This window comes from Mauremys mutica, chromosome 8, assembly GCF_020497125.1.
Source record: "Mauremys mutica isolate MM-2020 ecotype Southern chromosome 8, ASM2049712v1, whole genome shotgun sequence".
Taxonomy (NCBI): domain Eukaryota; kingdom Metazoa; phylum Chordata; order Testudines; family Geoemydidae; genus Mauremys; species Mauremys mutica.
Genome location: NC_059079.1, coordinates 1,384,561 through 1,405,128, shown reverse-complemented (window position 1 = coordinate 1,405,128; position 20,568 = coordinate 1,384,561). Strand labels below are relative to the sequence as shown.

At 56.0% G+C, this 20,568-nt stretch overlaps 1 protein-coding gene across 7 annotated transcripts in view; it reads right to left on the bottom strand.

Moving 5' to 3' along the window:
* PTPRF (protein tyrosine phosphatase receptor type F) overlaps positions 1-20,568 on the bottom strand; it is a 411,971-nt gene that overhangs the window by 34,582 nt on the left and 356,821 nt on the right. For 4 of the 7 annotated variants that reach the window (XM_045026633.1, XM_045026634.1, XM_045026637.1 and 1 more), the window contains 6 exons: positions 15,419-15,672; positions 14,601-14,691; positions 11,754-11,957; positions 8,600-8,754; positions 4,920-5,035; positions 2,084-2,116 (listed from right to left, as the gene is read on the bottom strand). In XM_045026633.1, coding sequence (XP_044882568.1) covers positions 2,084-2,116; positions 4,920-5,035; positions 8,600-8,754; positions 11,754-11,957; positions 14,601-14,691; positions 15,419-15,672 — 853 coding nt within the window. The remainder of the gene's footprint in view (positions 1-2,083; positions 2,117-4,919; positions 5,036-8,599; positions 8,755-11,753; positions 11,958-14,600; positions 14,692-15,418; positions 15,673-20,568) is intronic. The other 3 variants (XM_045026635.1, XM_045026636.1, XM_045026639.1) reach the window with 1 other exon arrangement.

The following is a 20,568-nucleotide window of genomic DNA, read 5'->3' as shown; positions in this document are numbered from 1 at the left end:
CACGGGGACAGGACAGAGCCTCATTATAGCACTTGGCATTTACAGCCCAGGCCCCGAAGGACCCTTTGCCCTGATCCTGAACTGACGAACTGGCAGGAACGTGGCTGTAAAACAGCTCACCCAAGTTCTTGGGGCTTGGGACACCGCAGGCTGCTTCGTGGGTCTCCCAGAACCCCACGTGCTTAATGATGATTAATGGGCGATGCTGCTGACACGCACGCAGGGAGGCAGGCTGGAGCCCAGCCAGGAGCCTTCTGACAGAGCTCGGCAGCCTGTGGGTGCCCTGGCTGGCAGTGACGGGCTGCTGTGGCGATCCAGCAGGAGCATCTCATACAGCAGTGACAAGCCATCAGGTGACAGGCGCAAGCGTCGCTGCACATTTCAATGCAGCCACTGGGAAAACCACCAGCTTTCCCAGCCACGAGGGCCTGTCACCAGCATAGAAAGGGCCTTGCACACTGCTCTGCGTCCACCCCACACGTGCTGCCTCCCTCTGCCAAGTGCCGCGAGCACCACCCCTGCCATGGCACAGAGCACTGCCCAACAACCGACCTGGCATTAGGGTCGCGCTGCCGGTCTGCACACTGAGGCAGAAGGCACAGATCAGCGCTCCGTAGCCCCCGGCTGTTCACACGCTGAGCCAGGGCACCAGGGAGCAGCCTTTGCAGCGAATGGGCATGGAGGCAGCGGAGAGCTGGCAGGGAGAGGGCACCGGCTGGAAGGTACCTGCGGTGTGCGCTGTGTGTGAACCTAGTGCAGTCCCTGCCTCAGCACGGCAGAGCCAAGGGACCAAGCTCACCCCACAGCTGCAGCTGCTCCGTGCCATGTGGGATCCCCGGTCAGGGCCATGCTGCAGCAGGCTGGGTGCACTTGTGCTCCAAGAGCAGCCCTGAGGGGGGGGGGTGCAACACTTTCCCCAGCGCAGTGGTTCCAGAACAGCACCCACAGATGCCAGGGGGAGGGGTCCGGAGGGCTCTGCTCTGCACAGCTCCCTGACTTCAACACGCTTTTCCAGGGAGGCCTCTGTAGCAGGCAGAGTGGAGAGCAGAGAAGTGCTGGGAACGCTCCGGCAGGCGCTTGGTGGGGGAGGCCAGAGATCCCCACTAATCCCCTGCAGGCTGCAAAGCCCTTAGCACCGGCCAGGGGGTGCCATTCCCAGGTCTCTCTCCTGTACCCGTGGGCTCCCCAGCACCGCCAGCAGCGAGGACAGACCTTTACCGTTATTTGGGGGTGGACTCAGTCTGAGGCTCTGGAGAGACAGAGACTCCAGCTACTCATGCACCTCCGCTCCCACACTGCTCTGGGCTTGGTTCTCGGCCAGGCCCGGTGGTCTGGGCCAGCTGCATGGTGATTTGAAGGCTGAGGGCTGTGTATGCACCGAAGTTATTCTGGATGAATGCAGGGTATGGATTTAAAGTGGACCTGCTATTCCGGAATAACTCCACGTGTAGACAAGCCCTGACAAGTGTCCCTCAGCACGCAGACACCCTGACCCCTCAGCTGAATTTCACCAGTGGCCAGAGCCACACTGGAAGCTGGCCCATCCAAGGCGAAAGGAGAGTGTGTTCAACCCCGGGCCATGGAAAACCCTTCAATTTGTCCTTTTAGGGGGTGAATTGGCCGTCTCGAAGGAAATGTCTGTTGTCCTGTCCACACCTGAGATGGGACTTCACAGCTGCAGAGCGCCCCATGCCCAGCTGTGCCCAGCGATCTGCCAAGCAACACAGCAGACTGGGCTGCATGAGCTGGGACTGGAATGCAGCTCTGAAGAGAAACAGTTGTTTGCTAATGAGCTGGGATGATTTTAGTGAGCTCCTCAAGGCCAAAAGCCTTGTAGCCCCCAGACTGCTTTTGTGCTGTGCTGAACTGCTGGAGTGTGATGCAAATAGTACCAGAACCTGGCCTGTGTGGGAGGTCTGGGCCCATTACTCATGTTCGAAAGTGAAATTACTGCCACTCTAATCTGCTGAGAGTGAGGGTGACCTTCAATGACATCGTAACAAAAATTACAGAGACAAGCGAGAAAGGGGAAGAGAAAGAAAAGCGAAGTGTCAAGATAAATACAGGAGGAGTGAAAACTAACTTGAGATATTCGGGCAACTGGGGACACTGGAACCTGCAAAGAAAAAAAAACGGGGCAAGAACAGAAATCCCATTAGCCTTCAGACAATCATCGCAGAGGTGCAGCGAGGGAAAGGCAGAGAGATGAGGATGCAAAGGAAAGAGCAGAGTTTGCTGCAGAAAAGCAAGGACAAGCTGGAGGCTCCCTCCTGCACTAACCGGAGCCGCATGGGCGCGCTGCCTGGCTAGGGAGCGGACGATAACACGGCAGTTGAAGAGTACGTTTTTCACCCCAACCAGCGCACTGTACTGCAGCTGGGATACAGAGGGAAGTGCTGCTCCGAGCATGTGAAATGAATACACATCCCACCCTGACCCTCTGTCATCTGCCTGCAAACCCTACCACTGCCCACGCCTCCGGGGGAGGCAGGCGTGAGGTTAAGGAGCGGACATGCACTGGGGAGGGGGATGGAATCACATTCTTCCTGGTGGACAGAGAACACGGCACCGCCCAACCTAGCTGCCTTTGGAATTCCAGCTAGCCACAGCTGGGCTCATCACAACGCCTCTACCACTTAGCAGAGACACCGCCTGGCAAAATGGCACATTAGTACCAAGAGGCTGACAATTCATGAACTAACCTGGGCCTGGAGCAGGAACCATTAAAGCGATAAGGCTTAATATTTAATAATGGCAGGCGGATTAATTATGCATTAAACAAGGTTTTCCCTGCCTCTGTGGGCTCCAGCAGGGACTATCAGCCACCAGCCCGAGCAGATCAGATTCCAACATGTCTCGTTCGTATTGTGCCCGTACAGTGCTGGGGATGCATCTCGGAGGGGGGACAGTACAGATGCCATTTGGGCCCCTGGGCTCAGAGTCCGTCAATGCTCCTTCATTCACCAGCTCACTCTCCTCACTTCTAGCCATGAGACTCAGCAGCAGCACTGGAGGGACAGGAAGTGACTTTGCTTGGGAGGGAAGCACCAGATGACAGGAGAAATGGGCTCAGTGGCCAAGCGAACGGAGCCATCTCTGGGGAACTGGACTTTCCTTCCCTTACGCCTGCTCCCTGTTTGTCCTGACGCCTGGAGGATGGGGGCAGGGGGTGGCCTGCACCCCCCTGCCCACCCAGTGTGGTTCTTGGTCAGGTCTGGGTAGGGTCTTGCCCCGTTGTGCAGCATGTGACAGAAGCACATCTGACATGCTCTGGAGTACGCAAGGGTAGGGCCTATGAACGCATCCAGGGCCCCTGCAGGGACAGGAACCTACTCAAAATCCCAACCAGCTCCAGTGCTCAAATAACTGCATGCAGCCATGGCTGCTTCTCGCCGGTGCATGGAAACCAGGTTTGGAAAGCACGTGCCCAGCACACAAGCAGCCTGAGCAAACCCCCAGGTACTGTCACCCCCGGGCCCTGCTGCTGCAACTCACCTGTCCCCAGCCCCAGCCTGAGCCCTGCACGCTGTGCACTGGCAAAACCCTGGCTGAGAGCTCTCTGCTCCTCCCTCTCCCAAGACAGCAGCAAACAACCTTCTCCAAAGCCGCTGCATAATATCGGCCTTATTTCATACCCCGAGGAGACCCACAGCCCACTATTTATGGCAGAGCTGTCACCGCATCCTTCCCATCCAGTCTGGAACACGAGCCTGGCACGAGTGCTGCCTAGCAGCCCCCAATCCCGGCCCTGTCCAACCTCCCCTCTCAAGCCGCTCCCACGGCAGCGCTGCGCTGAACAAGCCGCGCTGATTCCTCGGCAGAGGAAGGGGAGAGCTGGGAACAGCTCCAACAGCCAGCTCTCGCTCCCCCTCCCGGCCCAGACCCAGCAGGTTTCCATCAGGAAACACTCCCTTCAGAAGCTTCCCATTAGACAAAAGCTTTTAGCCGGAGGAGCAGCAGGAAGAAAGGGAAAGTAGGTTACATCCTAGGAAGGCTGGAAGGCAGCAGGGACCGGGGTGTGCCCTCATTTACTGCTAACTGCCCCCACCGCCCTTCTGCTGCACCGAGGACGCGGCTCAATTAGCTTGGGCGTGCTGGTCTCTGATCACGCTAATGACAGGCCCGGTGCTTTCAGAGCCGTCAGAGACACATGGGCTACAAAGCAGCAGCATGAGACGTCTCTGCTCTGGAAAGTACAGCTGCCTCCAGTGGCTGATACACCGTCGACGGACTCCAGGCACCACAGACTGGCGATGCTCCACAGCAACAGACTGCATGCAGAAATCAGTGGGTGTGACCAAACCCTCATCCTCTGCCTGCCAGCACTTCCTCCAGCAGCATCCCTCTCTGTGCTGGGGAGCGGCTATGCTCACGCTCTTCCCCACACGAGCAGAGCAGGAGTAACCTCCTCTTGAGCCATTTCTCAGATCAGGGTGGGAAGGGCCCACCCTGCCCAGACACAGCTGCTATCTGACAGCACAGCGTCTCCCTCGTTTTGCTTGTTAGCAAGGCTGAGACTCCTCGGACATGGCCAGCGCCCTGGGGCAGGTCAGAATGGAAAATCCTCAGAGCTTCCCTGAGCCCTGAAGTCTCCCTGCCAGAGCCTCAGCACTTCCTCCTGATCAGCCACTTCCTGCAGGGTACAAGCCTTGCTTACCAGCAGGGAGTGGGAGGGCCTGACGCACCCCAGGCTTCTGCCTCCTGCAGGCCTTATCCGCCTGTGGTGACAGGGCCGGGGAGCAGCATGTCAGCTCACAGGGCAGAGACGGGGGGACTCTGCACAAAGACCACTGGCCTTATCGCTATGGCAGAACGTTTCCGAGAGTGACGGGAGTGAAATCCCCTCGGCCCAGTGTCTGCCGGGGCGGGAGGGAGCTCCGGAACACCCCAGAGGGCAGGCACCGCAACCAGCATCCTACCTGGGGTCTGGTAATTGAGGCGCCTCATCTCGACAGGGTCGGAGGAGTGAGCCAGCAGGGAGTCCTTGAGGCCGATGGAGTGCTCGTCCTTGGACGAGGGGGAGTTGGCTCTTTTCCTAGGGAAGGAAAACACACAATTGAGGGGCCCAGCGAGGAGGTGCATGTCCCACAGACCAGCATGACGACCATGCACACAGCTGGCGCTCAGGCAGCTGCCTGGCCACCAGGGCAGACACAGGGGGCTGAACATACTGATGGGTGCCTCAGCCTGTGAGCTCGGCTGCTGCGCTCCCCGGGCCGAGAGTGCCACTCTCTGAGCAGCTAAATCAGCCCCCCAGTTACTGGCACAAGTGAAAGCAAAACCCCATAAGAGCCCTCCCTGCCCGGCCCGGGGTGCAGCTGGGGGCCATGCTGGTTGCTGGAAGTGCTCAGAGCAGGGAGCCAGGAGGAGTCAGGACTCTTGCATTTGAGACCCAGCTGTGTCACCACCTCTCTGCGGGACCATGTTGCTGGCCTAAGGTTCTCCACCTATAGTGCGTGGGTGGGCACTCTGACTTCCCACTGCAGGACGCCAGGGCCTTAGCCAGCATGTGTGTGGGAAGCCCTTAGGAGATGCCATATTCTGTACAATGTATTTATCAGAAGCAAAGCCCCACTACCTCCTCCTCTCCCTCGGAACTATTTCCTGTAGCGGAAGGGTAGAGTCAATTTTCCCCCCAAGTAGTAAAAGAAATGAAATGTTGAGAACCATAGCGTAATGGTGTAAAGACGCTTCAGGGTGGGTTTTATTGGGCCATTAATACAGGTCTTGAATGGCTGAAGGCACCCAAGGCGTGTATTACCGGGACAATAAAACACACTGTTGTCTCTTAATGCTGTATTTATGTCACCACCTCGGGCGCTGAGCTTGGTGTAATTCACTAGCCAAGGAGGGACAGACCTGATTGGTAATTGGACGGGAGACCTTTAAGGCAAACTTGGCACTGCAAGAAGCGCTCTGGATGTTTCAGATGGCACGGGAATGCCCCCGTGTGGTGCTAGGGGGCGCTGTGCTGTGCGGAGCAGGGACATTTCTCTGGGTCAGCACTGACCCAAATGCCTCAGCGCAGAACTAGAGGGTGCTGCTGTGATACTGGAGGCTTTGCCTTTCGGACAAAACATAAACCCGGGGGGTTGCCTCACTGGTGAATATCGAAGACCCCATGGCTTTCTGTAGGAGACGGGCATGTTGTCACCCATCTCCCAGGTCAATTTTAGTGTGTTCCCCATCTAAATTCACCAGCTCTCCTCCCCTTTCTAATCTGTTGCTGGGCACTGTTAACAGCTGCCATGTTCCGCCCAGAAGTAGCTGCATTTCAGACTGGTGCGTGACCGGAGTCTCACATACATGTTCCAGCGCAGGGTGTTACTACTTACACACTGCTACGGAGCTGTGCACACGGGTTTCTGCATTAGTGCCTGGTGTGGGGAGCGGCAAAACGTCATTAGTTATTTACTGATTCTATGCAGCGGAACTTACATTCACTCGGGGGCACCCAAACTCTGACTGAAGTTCAGTTTGCAGCCGAAACATCTGGACATTGGGACTACAAGACATTGGGGGTGATCAGCAGGGGAGGAGCAGCATGCGATCCTCACACCATGTGGAGTCATCCAAGCATTTACCAAGTCCTCTGACTCTCTGAGAGCCAGACAGGAGAGCTCCCGGACTTTACAGCAGCAATGGAAGGAGAGGGACAAACGCAAACAGCAGCACCAGCTCTCCTGCTCTCAGCCGCCATGGTGAGACACGGCATGTGCTATCGTGCTGTGGTCCCCAAGTCCTTGGGCAATGGGACTTGGGGCTCTATGGCGAAGGAGGCAAAAAGGTGTTTGATATTAGTCCCTTTCAAAAGGCCACACAGGGCTTCTGTGAAACTAACGAATCCAGGCTGTCCAACTTCCCTGCCATGTACCAATAGCTGGATTCAGTCCGTTTGCATGTGAGATTTAGAACTCACAGGGAGAAAACCCCTCAGAAAAGACGCTAGAGAGCGAAGCCTTAGGAGAAAGCAGCCGGACTCAGCGCCCGAAGGAGAGGGTGTCGGGTGCTGCCAAGTGAAGAGCACCATGGAACAGAGTTATTGAATTTCTGAAGCGTCCATCTCACAATGGGGCCTGGGGAGCCACAGATAAAACAAAACTAAGCCAAGCTGGGCCCAGCACCCAAAGGGACCTAGAGACAGACAGAGACAGGGAAACCCAGATGAGGGAATATCTGCCCTGGGCTTCCCCAAAACATTCCTTGTGGTGGCTCAGAAACCGCTTGTGTCTGTCAACTTCCTTAAAAGAACCCTTCCTGGAGACGGGTGAATTACCACACAGGGCCACCTGGGCGTGGGCTAATGCGTAAAGGCAGGATTTGAATTATGGAGCCCAAGCGCAGATGACACCTTCCCAAGCAGCACAGTCCCTTGTCAATGCAACGGCCTCAGGCTGGCATCGCACCTGTGGCAAGGTTAGGGTAAACTTTACCAGCTGCAGGAGACACCGATCCCTGTTACAGACGAATGGCACCTAAGTTCTCAGTTGAAAGACTGGAGGTGCAAAGAAACCCCTATAACCACTTACAATCGCATTTCTAGATTTGTAACCCATTTGCAAAACACTCTGGCACAAATCCTGTGACCTGTGATTGTCGGCCACGTGAATCGCTAAAGGCTGAGGGGTAGGATGTGGCCACTGCCTTCAACCCTTGGCTTATGCCACGCCTGCACATAGGGAAGCCAGGACACACCAGGCTGTAGGTTCTTAAACAGAGAAGTAGATTCTAAACGTTAAACAAAGAGAGAAGAGAAAACGGATTCCTACCTTTCTTGTTTACTAGATCCAGAGAAGAGCAGAAACAGAAGAAAGGAGGTGATCACTGAGACAGAAAGGCACTGACTGCACATGCACAGCACAGAGCTCCATTTAATCAGAGAACAAAACCGGGTCCCTTCCCCCAGCACAAAATACACATAGAGATCGAGAATCCAGGAGGTGAGCGGATAGACTCAACCCGGTTACAGCTGAGTGGGCTAGAGAAACTCATGTAAATGAACCAACAGCTCATCACAGAGACTTACAATACAGGGTCACAGTACAGCGCTTACGGCCCATGTATTGGGACTAACCCACGGAGCTTGGAGGGCTGGTCCTTCAGCGTGGAGCACAAAGCACCAGTGGGACGTGTCAGGAGGAGGAGCAGTATTTCTGTCTGGGTTTAGCTTAGTGTCCGTGGCCTGCCGAGGGGCGGAGCGAAGCAGGCAGGCTCTTTATTTAGTAGGGGCACCTGAGAGGGGCCAATCAGGCTCCCACACCTTCAACTTCACCAGGACACTCTGGAAAGCACCTGAGGAAGCTAACGCGAGAGTGGTGGGACTCCTCCTGGCATGCCACCAAGGACAGATAGCTTCCCCTTCCCCCTCCTGCCCCGTGGGGCCCTGGGACCCCTCCTGCCTCCCTCTTCTTTCTGCGCCTGGGGATTCACATTCATGCCCCGGCCGGCTGTCTACTTTACAAACCAGCCCTGTGTGCTGCTTCGCACGCCCTCCACCATGCCCATAGGCCCTGACCCAGATGGGGAACGCTGGGTCTGGCGGCAGGAGGGAGGTCCCTTGGTGCTGACATGCTGCGTGGGGAAAAGGCCTGGCTCTCACCTTTTGAAGAGCAGGATAGCAATGACGATGATGATGATTAATATAACGGCCAGCACCGGTCCCATCACCCACAGCATCTCGGGCTCGTCCTGCTGCTTCGCTGAAGACACTTCCATCACAATCTCATCTGAGTAGGGGCTGGCTGCGTACCTCTTCTGCAGAAGCCGGGGGGCAGAGAATGCAAACGTCCGTTAGGCTGAAGGAAACAACCACCTCCCATCCTATTGTACAGCACCCTGCCTCTGCCCAGCGCGGGGAGGGCCTGGCTCCCACACCCAGGGCTCCCCGTGCGCCAGGGCATCGCGCCAGCAAGCCAGGACACAGCACACATGGAAATCCACCTTGTCCCCCGCTCCTCCTGGGAAATGGCACAATCCAACTTAGAGCAATTCTCCAGCCAGCCAGCTCCCTCGGTGCCGAAATGGAACAGCCCAGCTAAGAGCACTAGGCTCCCTAGGAGCAAATTCCAGGCTTGGAATCCCAGGCCCTGCCGAGCGCTAAGTGCTTCATAACACCCATTAGGCTGCTGTAAACACGGCTCCCCAGGAGGGGCTGTAGTTGGAGAACCCCCGCCAGGGTGTCTCAGCTCCCTTAGCAGAGATCTCGGCACAGGGGTCTCTCGCTAGAACGAGGTGAGGTGGTGGCACAGTGACCTACGGCCTCGAAGACCGAGTGCAGCAGGGTTAACAGACCCAACGCCCAGCTGCAGCCTTGTTATGCCGCGGTTGCTAAGGCTTATGTCGCCGTGGCGTCGCTTCACAGCTCAGCCTCGCTGGGTCAGAAGGGTTAAATACTGCGAAAGCAATCCCTGCCGCCTAGCGAGAAAGCAGGAGCCGTATCAGCCAAGCGCCGGGGGCTCGCAGGGAGCACCTGCTGCCCTGTGCTCGGGAACGAGAAACTCTCCAGCCTTGCCATAGACTGGAAGTTTGGGTCACAGAAAAGGTGCCTGTGGATCTATACATTGCCTGCTTTAAGGTCAAGTTCAGACACACACTTCCCGTGGGTGCAGGTGCGAAGGGGCGGGTGGGAATCTCCTCCCCTGGGCCTGCTATCTATGACCCCTTGCCGGCAATACACAGGTCAGACCCTCAGGTGCAGCTAGTCGGGTTTATCAGCAGCCTGCAGCGCCGCCGGCAGCGGGTTCTGCTGCGGGCCATGCACCCTTGCACGTCCCCCTCCATAGGGTCTGCAGGCTTCAATCTCTTCTCCTTTCCTGGCCAATGTCTGCGTGTGGCCACTACAGGCACTAGGGAGACAGCTTGGGCCCACCAGCGTGTAGACAACACTTCGCTCTACAGCTCAGACAGCAGCACCCTCCAGGTGCTCTCCCAGAGCTGACATGGGGGTGGGAGGGGGACGAGCCGGCTCCGGCTCCGGCAGACAAGAGGCAGGGCAGGGAAGTGGGCAGCGGGAGGGAGGGAGGGGCTCATTGCTGCGCTATTTGCTGCGGAAGGCACACAAGTCCCACAGAAGCATCTAGCTACAGTTGAAGACAGGACTAAATGCTACTGTCACATGGATCCTCCTCCCTGGGTCCAGTGCAGGCAGCCAGCAGCGCTTCAGAGCGTTTGCCCTGCTGGGCTTGCAAAGGGGCCTGAGACGCCAGTGTCACTTGGCCTCTCTGACCAGGGAAGGAGCCCCAGCCGGCCGAAGGATCCTGAGGACGATGTTTCCAGATGGAGCAGGTGCCCCCCGATGAGCCGCGCTCGGCCCGACGCTCGGGACACGGCAGGCAATGCAGGAGTTGGGTGAGGACAAGCAGCCCTGCGACTGGACACTGCCTTGGGCTTTCCGTGAGAATGGGCCCCGTGTAGCAGGGCAGTAAAGCTACCCGCGTGCCTGGCTGGTGTGATCTGCTAGCTGGGACTCTTCCCCTCCTCCCTGTGCCTGCACCTTGCCACGAGCACCATGGGCCGGATGAGTAATGGAGAGTTTGACCAGTGCTAATGAGCCATTACAAGTAAATGAGGCTGAAGAAGTGAGCCCCAGCGTGGGAGCTGAGCAGAGGGTCCGGAGCATCTTTATTATCTCCCATTATTTACACACTGCCGCTGCCACCTCTCTCCTCCCTCCCCCACAAGCAATTTACAGGAGGATCTCACGGCACAGGCCTTGCTCAGCTATTTCATGCTCACCGCGGCAGCCATCCTCTCCCTCCCTTAGAGCCCTGCGTGCTGGGCCAGCTGCCTTCCTCAGCCATCCAGGTACGCGCCGTTTCCCCTTCGCAAGGGGAGGCAGCGGGGCTGGGAACCCGCACGCTTTCACACCCCACAGAGACCCTGCTACTGGGGGAACAGGTGAATTTACTCCCTTACACGCCCCTTTCAAGGGAGATCCTGATCAGGGAAGTGACTCTCCACGCTCCCTCCACGTCTCTTCTGGGTCAGCCCTGTTCAGCCAGGCAGAGTCCAGAGTGTGTAGGACTCGGCCCCGCCTCCTGCATCAGGGCTGAATCTAGACTCGACACCGTCACCAAGTGGAGAGCAGAACTGCTCTGCAGATCCCAGCACCCCTGGAGCGCCCACTTGCCCTGGGGCAGGTAGGGTTGGCGTGTTGCTGCCAGGGGACTGGAGAAGAGAGTGGTGCTACTCAGACAACGCTGATGTCTAACCTATTGTTACAGGGCACCAGGGTGCACGGAGCAGCCCTCCCCCCCGACCCAGTGGTGGTGGGTTCCTCTCCACAAGCCAGTTCAGAGGCTTCTCCGCAGTCCCCACAGCTAGAGGCTGGAAGCCCAGCTGAGAGCCTGGTGAGCACAGCAGCAGCTTAGGAAGGGTGGGTGAGGCAGCTGGGCTATCTCCGAGCCTGGCCCCTGTGAGCGCACAGGCCTGGATTCACGGGGCTGCTCCACAGTCACTTTTCTGGGCAGAAACGCGGCTCTGAGCCAGCCCCCATCACAGCGGAGTCTGCAGTGGTGGAGCTCGACTCCCAGTGCTGCCCTCAGCTCTCATCTGGCACGTCAAAGATACCTGCTCTTTCCCTCGGAAAACGCCATACATCAAGTCAGTTCCAATGGATGCCTCCTCTCCCTGACACCAGCTACTGTGCCTGGCTCGCCTCACTTTGCAGGGAACTCCACGGAACAGGCTGCCAGCTCCCTGCACTGAGCCCCTCGGCAGGAGAGTGGGATTCCCCTTCTGCAAGAAGCCCTTACCGTCTCGCCGTCCTCCAGCGACGCCAGCACAAAGCAGCGATAGCTCAGATCCTCCGAGAGCGGCTTGTTGTAGAAGCCCTTGTAGGTCTTCTCGTCTCCCAAGGTGAAGGTCTCTGGCAACATGTCCACTTGAGCAGCAATATAGGGCTTCAGCCTGTCTGCCTGACGCCGCTGGCGCCTGCCCTGGCTGATGGCCTCCAGTAACTGAGGACGAAGAACGTGGGTCGTTACATGGCTCTCCCCAGCACTGCCCTGACTGACAGCACGTGGACTGGGCCAAGCCCAGCCAGAAACAGGCGCTTCACTTATTTCACTGACACCCGCCCCGGCAGCCCCTCCCACGCCTCAAGTCAGATGGCCGGATTGACAACCTCACGCTCATTTCCGTGATGACAGGCTGAGGTCAAGGGCTGAGGCTGGGCTGGGGCAGGGGAGGCAAGGCTCCTGGCTGAGTTACAGTTAACATGCAGCAAAGCAAGGGGCGGGGTGGCTGAACCTCCAGCTGTCGAAGGCATTGCCAGGGCCCCCATCACCGTGGGATCTGCTGCAAGCGCTTTGCACCTAGGCTGGCGTCACAGAGAGAGGGCTGGGCCTGGGGACTCGGCCGCCGTGACGCTCACTCTGTCATTTCACGGGAGGGGCATTGCTTGGACCCCAAGCGCCCTGGGTTAATGGATTCCAGCTGGCTGCAAGGGAAGCCGGCCACGTTCCGTGCTCTGTTGGCATGGAGAGCCGCTTGGGTCTCCATAGACACCGGGAGTGAACGGCAGTCGCAGCTGCTGCCGAGAAAAGTGACATTTGTGCGTCTCTCCCAGTCTGAGCTCTGCTAGTTCCCCTGCTGCTGGGCTGCCGGCAGGGCTGCGTGGGGATCACACAGAGCCACAGCAGATTTCATGGGACGCTCAGTGCAAAAATGGCACATTTCATAGATGGCCACAAATTCCCGAAAAAGGCAAAACACCCCAACATTCAATTACGCTGCTAAAAACGACTCGCCGGTGGCTGAAGAAGTTTTTCTAGTGAATAAAAATGAATGCCAGGCTCCAAGCAGAAATTCTAATTTCAAATGGAGGAGGAGGCATGAAATGCATTTCACAGCCCGACGTGCCGCATTGTCAGCAGACAGGGCCCGAGAGTGACGTGGGGCTGGGAACACAGGGCATTTACACAGAGGCCGTCAAAGCGCCCCAGCCCCTCTCCCCTGGCAGCCGAGCCCCTGTTGCAGTGAGCCAGGGAGGCCAGCGTCTGTAACCTCACGGAAGGAACCAGGCAAAGGAGAAGCCTCGCGTTTACAGACAAATATCCTGGGAACCGTGGGGAGGAAAGGCAGGAGAACGCCAATGGACTGTGAGGTCTGCACATGGGTACAAGGCAGGGTTGAATGAGAGCGCGAGGAGAGGGAGGGGGATTACAGCCAGCACGTCTCAGTTCCACCTGCACCACACACATTTGCTGCCCATTGTCACCCTTCAGTCCCTTTTAGCCTAGGGTGACGACAGGCAGCTGCTAGTCTGTGCTCGGCTGGCACCAGCACAGGGCCTCGCTGCCTGCTCACAATGCGGCAGTGCAGACGGGCTCGTGCACAAGGGGCTGGCATCAGTGAAAGCCCCTTCTAGTGTCTACTTAAAAAACCAAACCTCTGTGTGCTTCAGAACCACCATTACTGTCACACGAGCCCCCGTCCTGCGCTGCCTCCAGCCTCCTCTTCGGGGGCTTAGCTCTGTGTTACCCTGTAACACACCTCTAAGTCCTAGTGTGGATGAGACATACCCGCCTGTGTCTAACTCTGGGCTGTAGCTAGAGCGTACGGCTCTGTGAGCTAACATGTACACTAACACCTCCTAAAACAGAGCTACAGACCCAATGGGTGACTCTCGCTTCACTTGCTGCATCTTGTCTGAAATGACACAAACTCTCTGGGGCAGAGAACAGGACTGGACTTGCCCCACGCACAGCACAAGGGGGCCCCGTTTCTGAGTGGAGTCTCTACATGCATATTCCATACAAAAAACGACATGCAAAGAACGTTAAGGTTGTGAAGTCAAGCACCCGAATGCAAGTTGCCCAGGCAGCTTTCAGCCGCCCCCCGGTGCCTGTGTATTATGAGAGAGTTTTTAATTACACAATCACACACTGTGCTGGCCACAGGACCCTGCCTCATTCAGCACACCGGATGCAACCAGCAGCTGTTCAGTATTTTGTTTTCTCCTCGTTCAATGTGGGCCCCTGGGCCATATTTACTGCACACGATTCAAATCCTGCTCCGCAGACAGACAGGGAGTTGTGATGGTTGAACCATGAAAAGCACTTTGACTGTGCAACGTGGAGGGGGCTAGGGCACCGGATGGGGGGTGGAGAGTTTGGGGCGCTGGCTTTGGCTCTGTATTGGACATTCTGAGACACCCTGCGGAAATTACTTGGCTTCTCAGCTTCCCTCCCTGTAAAATGGGGACAATGCTCCTGCCCTGCCTAGTGCTGGGGTCTGACTCAATGGCTGCAAAGGGCTGAGGGAGTCTCCCAGGGAAGAAGCTAGAAGGCGAAGGAATCAAACCCTTGGGCAGGCTGGGGAAGGGCTAAGCATTAGGACGATTATCAGACCCTGTACCGGCAGGAGGGAAAAAGTGAGCTCCGGGGGCTCCTCTGCAAGCCTGGCCCCTGGCAGGGCCCCTTACCGCACACAAGCCGGAGCTCGAAGCCACCCTTCCTAGGCAGCATGGCCCAGGCAGCATGGGCCAGGCAGCATGGGCCAGGCAGCATGGGCCAGGCAGCATGGGCCAGGCAGCATGGGCCAGGCACAAAAGGAAGCCTTAGACGATCACACTTAAAGCAGGTCTCTCTGACTCCTACCTGGTCCAGCTCCATCTCATCAGGCGTCCGCCAGCTGGCCGTGCGGCTGCTGGTGCTTTGATCTACTGGCACAACCACAATATAGTACCACCTGGGGAGGAAAGAAGGGTCAGGGGAGGTGGCTGGTGCTAGCAGGAGATATCAGACATTTCTTTAGCAGGTGATTGAATAGAAACAAGTTCAAGATGCCTCCCATCAAAACCCCTTCCCCAAATCTCCTTTCTCCCCTTCTGTAATGGACAAAAGGCTTCACTGAGTCAGAGGCCAGTTTTCCTGCGGTGCTGAGGAGCGGAATGCTCCCTGCTCGCCATCATTAGGTTAACGAAGATACACAGACCACACGCTAGAGGATGGTAGCAGGAGCTGGGTAAGGACACTTATATAAACTGGCTGTAGCTGGAGCCCTGGGGGAATCGGGTTTCAGCACGAGGACAGCAGTTACAAATGAGACTTCTATGAACTGGCTTGTTTTAATCTCCTTGAGGCTTTAAAGACATGATTTATTCAAAAGCTGTTGTGCAGTGACAGAGAAAGCACCTCCGGATTCTCAGCTGGCTTTACCAGGAGGGTCTCAGTTCCACCCCGAGAAGTGACGGGGAGCTGTGTTACCCTAGCTCACAAAAGCATCAGCTCAGAACATGCCAGCAATGCGCTGTCATGTGGTGAAGGGAAAACCTGGCTCCAGCATCTGCAGACTGCTCTGGCATTCATCCCACCATGTTACTGAATCAATGGGTTAGACTCAGTGGGTACATAAAGAGAACAATCCAGCCTCCGACCTCCCCTTGCCCTCTGGTCCATTAGCAGGGAGCACCTACCTAACTGGTGCTGAGGTCTGGACTTTGGGAAGGGTGAGGGTGAACTTTCCTTCCTGCATGTATTTGTTTGTGGAGATGGGTTTGCTCTGTAAGACATCAGGAGCCGTGTGGATAGATACCCGGTGCTGGAGCCCACCAGCGCTGCTGCCGCGGTTCATTAGCACAAAGGAATACTCTGTATCCGGCTGAAGGTCGCTTATGAGCTTCCTCATCGAATGGCCATCCACCTCCACACTCTGGCTGTTGTACAGGATCTGAAAAGGGAAGGACACATCATGCAGCAGGGCAGCTGCTGACGAAACATGCTCAGAACAGAAGGCAGCATTAGAGCTGATCACCTGAGGTTGGGCCCAGAGCCAGATTGTTCCCATTCTGCGCATTCCACAAAGAGCCGCACAGCTTGAGGTCCAGCAGCCAGCGGAGCAGCACTCACTGCTCCTTACGGCCACAGTGCGGAATCGCGAACACCAGCTGGGTGGTTAGAATCCTACACTGCAAAGACTCCACCAGACACATGCCCGGCGATGCCCAACCAGAGCGTCTCTTCGGTGCATAGGTAGGAGGACAGTACAGATGGGTTCATATTAATGGGTCTTTGTTTCCTTGTGGTGGCATGACATATAATGGACTTTTGGCATAAAACCCCATTGGTTCTAAAGTGGTTTCAACCCTAATCTAACAGTAAACACACGCTCAAAGGGTGAACACAGAGCTGTCCCTTCCCAGGACGGGAACTACAGGGATCATTTGTTTCCTAGAATAATCAGTTTCCTGACCAATCAGTAACGCATCTCACACACCCACACCCAGAAGCATGACCTCACTGGTGTGACACCAGGGCACCAGCACAATGTGAGCACAGAACTTGGGGCTCAAACCTTACCTCTGCCTGGGGTGGTCTTCTAAAGAACCGTACCCAGCATCACCACTGGAGAGAACGGGTAGCGCACTCTCCTGTTGGCATGGAGCAGGGCACTGCCATGTGGTAGCACGAGGAAACAAGAAACCATGCCCCTGGGGCTGCCTGACCAAGAGCTGGCTGACCAAGAGCTTCTCTCCTGGACGCGTGGGGCTGTGGCCGCTCTTTGGTGGTTGCTGCTGCCCCACGTGCTCAGTATGAATTTGCTCCGGCTGCAGTGGCTGCTTTGCATGAGCAGAGTGGCACCTGCTGGGCTCCATTGGTTTCAGGCCAAAAATCTGGATCTGAGCCCTGGTTCAACCTCTCAGTGAGAGAGCCAGCAGCATGGGGACACCGCCTCATCGCAGCTTTAACGGAGACGCGTGGCAGAGTCAGAAACACAAGCGACCCCCACAGACACCTGCGGTGCTGGTGAGAGGACTAGAGGGCCTGAGGCTGCCTTCGGCTGCAGCAGAGACGCAGGCTCCTCTCTGCTAGGCAATCCCCAGCACTCTATGGGGTGTTCCTGAATCTAATGGAGGCTGCAAGATCAATTCATGCACATAAAGTGCTCTGAAGAGACCATATGCCGAGAGCCGCTGTCATGAACCAGGGAGGGGGCGAGCCTAGAGCACCCAGGTGGAGACGGCTGCCTCACGCCCACAAACATGCTCTGTCTTTGGGCTCTGGGTGCAGCTGAGCCTGGTGAAGCAGCACAAGAGCGAGGAGGGACACTGCTGCCAGCCCGCACTGGAAGCAGCCAGCAGAGCCCTGAAGCAGCTGCTGTCTCACTGGGGCAGGTGCCATGCATTAACGCCACAGGGGAGCTAGCGAGACAGGGAGCAGCAGGCCCTGCAGAACCCCTGGAGCAGCCAGGCACAGGGAGCAAACGCAGAGTGAGGTGCACAGTGCAGCTCTGGGTTAGCTACGTAGCCATGCCCAGGCGGCTTTGGCCACTGCACTCTGCTGAGGTTGGTCCACTCACATACAGACTCTTCTCCGGCAGCCTGCAGGACGTGGTCAGCCGGGAACAGAGCACAAAGGGAGGGTTCAGCAAGACAGGGACAGACACGACCCACATTCCTGTCTTTAGGGATGGGCCCTGCTGCTAAAATAACAAGGATGCCTGCAGGGATGAGACCCCTGCTGGCTCCCCTGTGCAGAGGCAATGCAGAGGGAGCGTTCTCTGCTGTGACTCCTGTGAGACTATTTCTTCCAAGGCTTTAATCCCTTCTCTGCAGAGAGACACATCAGACAGGCACTAGAGTGAGTGCAAAGCATCCAGACCCAGAAATGCCACTTAAAGCCTCTGGAACGTCAGACGTTTAGTTGGCAGGTTTCTTCCTGCTCAATCACACCAGACTCAGCCAAGCCAGAAGAAACAGCTGGTTACTTCAGAGCTCTGCAGTCTATCCTTGCATCAACTCCTTCAAGCACTAACAGAATATTGCAGCAGTGGGCACCATATTCCAGACAAGAGCAGGGCTGGGCTACCTCTCTGCAGGCAGATGCCTACCTGACTCCCTGCCTCAGCTCAGGAAATCTGCTCAGACTCCAACACGAACAAAGCTGAAACACTAAGGTCACCCAAACCCAGCTCTAATTCTGCTCCCGATCCCAGACTAGCAGCAGATGGGATCTCTCACGTGTGCTTTAGGAAGGCCTGTTGGCTACACAATGCACGTGTGTGAAGGCTGTAGGCCTTGCTCGAGCCCGAGGCATGGTTCAAAGTATGAGGCAAGGGCGGCCCTGTTAGAACAGTAACACTAGGAACCAGCTGACCAGGCAAACGCATTCCTGACAGAAGCCGCAGACCTCTCAAGTAACCGCCTAATGCTCTCCTCAGAAGGGGGCGGGACCCGTGTAAGATCCGGAGGACAATGGATGAGGAGGTTTTGTCTGAACTACGAGGTGTGAGGTAACTAGTAACATCTGGAGCGCAGCGCACAACTTGTCTGTATCGCTGTACAACAGGACGGGCAGCTGTGTCCTGGCCTCTGGGACACCACCATGCTGACGGAGCTGACCCCTCCGCTGTCACAGGCGTCCATGTGTTAGTGTGCCAGTAACCAGCAAGCCGGGCACTGACACCGAGCTTTGCTGACAGTGAACCTGGCCGAGCTTTCGGCACCAAGACATCACAGTCTGGTGAGTCAGCAACCCGCCATCTCTGCTGGTGCAGAAACAGGGCAGCTCCAGGAACAGTCTGGGGGCGGGGGCAGGGAAGCCCACCAGTGCTGCAGACTGGATGGACAGTCTGGGGCTTTCAGCCAGAGTCTCCCTGCTTGCTCTGGGTTTGATTGAAAAGCTCCACAAACTTGGGCTGCATGGGCTCCTGCTGACATCCGAAGACGATGTTCCTTGCCCTGCTCAGACACGTGTCCCCAAAGACAAGGAAACAAAGCTCCCTGCCCCTCTCCGCACAACGGTTCTGTGTTCCTTTACCTGCCACTCTGCATTACCTTTTCCAATGCTATGCACCATTAGTTAGCACCTCTCCATGAGCCGCAGGATGATGGAAGGGCACAGGGATAGATAAGGTCACTGCTGTGTGGGAGCCCAGGGGCCTGAAGCTGGCAAACCAACCAGAGGCTGCCGAACGGCTCAGTGACACCTACTTTAGTCAGCAGTGAAATGTGGCCAAAGGACTTTAAACTGCTGAACACTGGGCTGACCCGCGCCTGGCCTGCTATAAAATCCCTGTTAGTGCTGCTCTAGCTCACAGAGACAGGCTTGCAAAGCTAGGTGGGTCCAAATGTCATTCCTAAAGGCTGGTTATAATGCAGCTGAGGCTAACTGCCATTCATGTGGCTGTTTCTGTGCTCACTAAAAAATGTGCTGAACTGAATGATAGAATATCAGGGTTGGAAGGGACCTCAGGAGGTTCTAGTCCAACCCCCTGCTCAAAGCAGGACCAAACCCAACTAAATCATCCCAGCCAGGGCTTTGTCAAGCCTGACCTTAAAAACCTCTAAGGAAGGAGATTCCACCACCTCCCTAGGTAACCCATTCCAGTGCTTCACCACCCTCCTAGTGAAAAAGTTTTTCCTAATATCCAACCTAAACCTCCCCCACTGCAACTTGAGACCATTACTCCTTGTTCTGTCATCTGCCACCACTGAGAATAGCCTAGATCCATCCTCTTTGGAACCCCCTTTCAGGTAGTTGAAAGCAGCTATCAAATCCCCCCTCATTCTTCTCTTCTGCAGACTAAACAAGCCCAGTTCCCTGAGCCTCTCCTCATAAGTCACGTGCTCCAGCCCCGTAATCATTTTTGTTGCCCTCCGCTGGACTCTTTCCAATTTATCCACATCCTTCTTGTAGTGTGGGGCCCAAAACTGGACACAGTACTCCAGATGAGGCCTCACCAGTGCTGAATAGAATCATGCAAAGAATGAAGCACAGCAGCTTTAGATTAAATCTCAGGAAAACCTTTCTGACTGTCAGACCAGTAGGCCAATGTAACAGATGCCTCAGGAGGTCGTGGAAGCTCCTTCAAATGGAGTCTGGATAGCATCCGTCTTGGATGGCGCAGACCCAACGAATCCTGCACTTTGGCAGGGAGTTAGAATCTTTCCCCCGCCCCATAAAATACCTAACAATGCTGCCCACAATCTCACAGCCTCTGTCCTGGGCAACGCCAGGGAGGTGTGTCAAGGAAATGAAAAAACCACCACCCAGGCTGGCCTTACGCTTTACATGAAAGCACCGCAACTGGCCAAACCAGCTCCTAGCTCAAAATGGTGAGAATCCAGCAATTGTCAAATTTCACCTGTACTTGGAAAATATGCAAGGAAGAAAGTCCCTGGAACCTAGGAGCAATGTCCGAGGCTTATGGCCAGGAGGGCTGGAATGTAACATCTCCTGTACACTATCCCACCAAAGCCAGGCGGCACATTGCAGGGAGTTTATCCCCGGCCCAGATGAAGCTATGAAGTTCCCTGAAGAGAACTGACACCTGCTTTACTGATTTGATAGGAGTGAAAATTCCAGAGGTCTCACATTCATCCCCCCATAAAACCAACACAAGGTTCTGCCAGTACTCACAATCAGAACAAACTCGCCTTTAATTAAATCCGTTAACATGGAAAGTGACACCCTATGGGATGTAGATTTAGTGTGAGACTGTTTATCAAGTGCAGATAATACTAATTGTTCCCATGGAGATTTATCTGCTATGGTTATTAGGCTCTGTCCTCTGCATCTAATGTGCCTGCATTAAGCAGAGAGTAAAGAGGTGAACCTTGTTTGT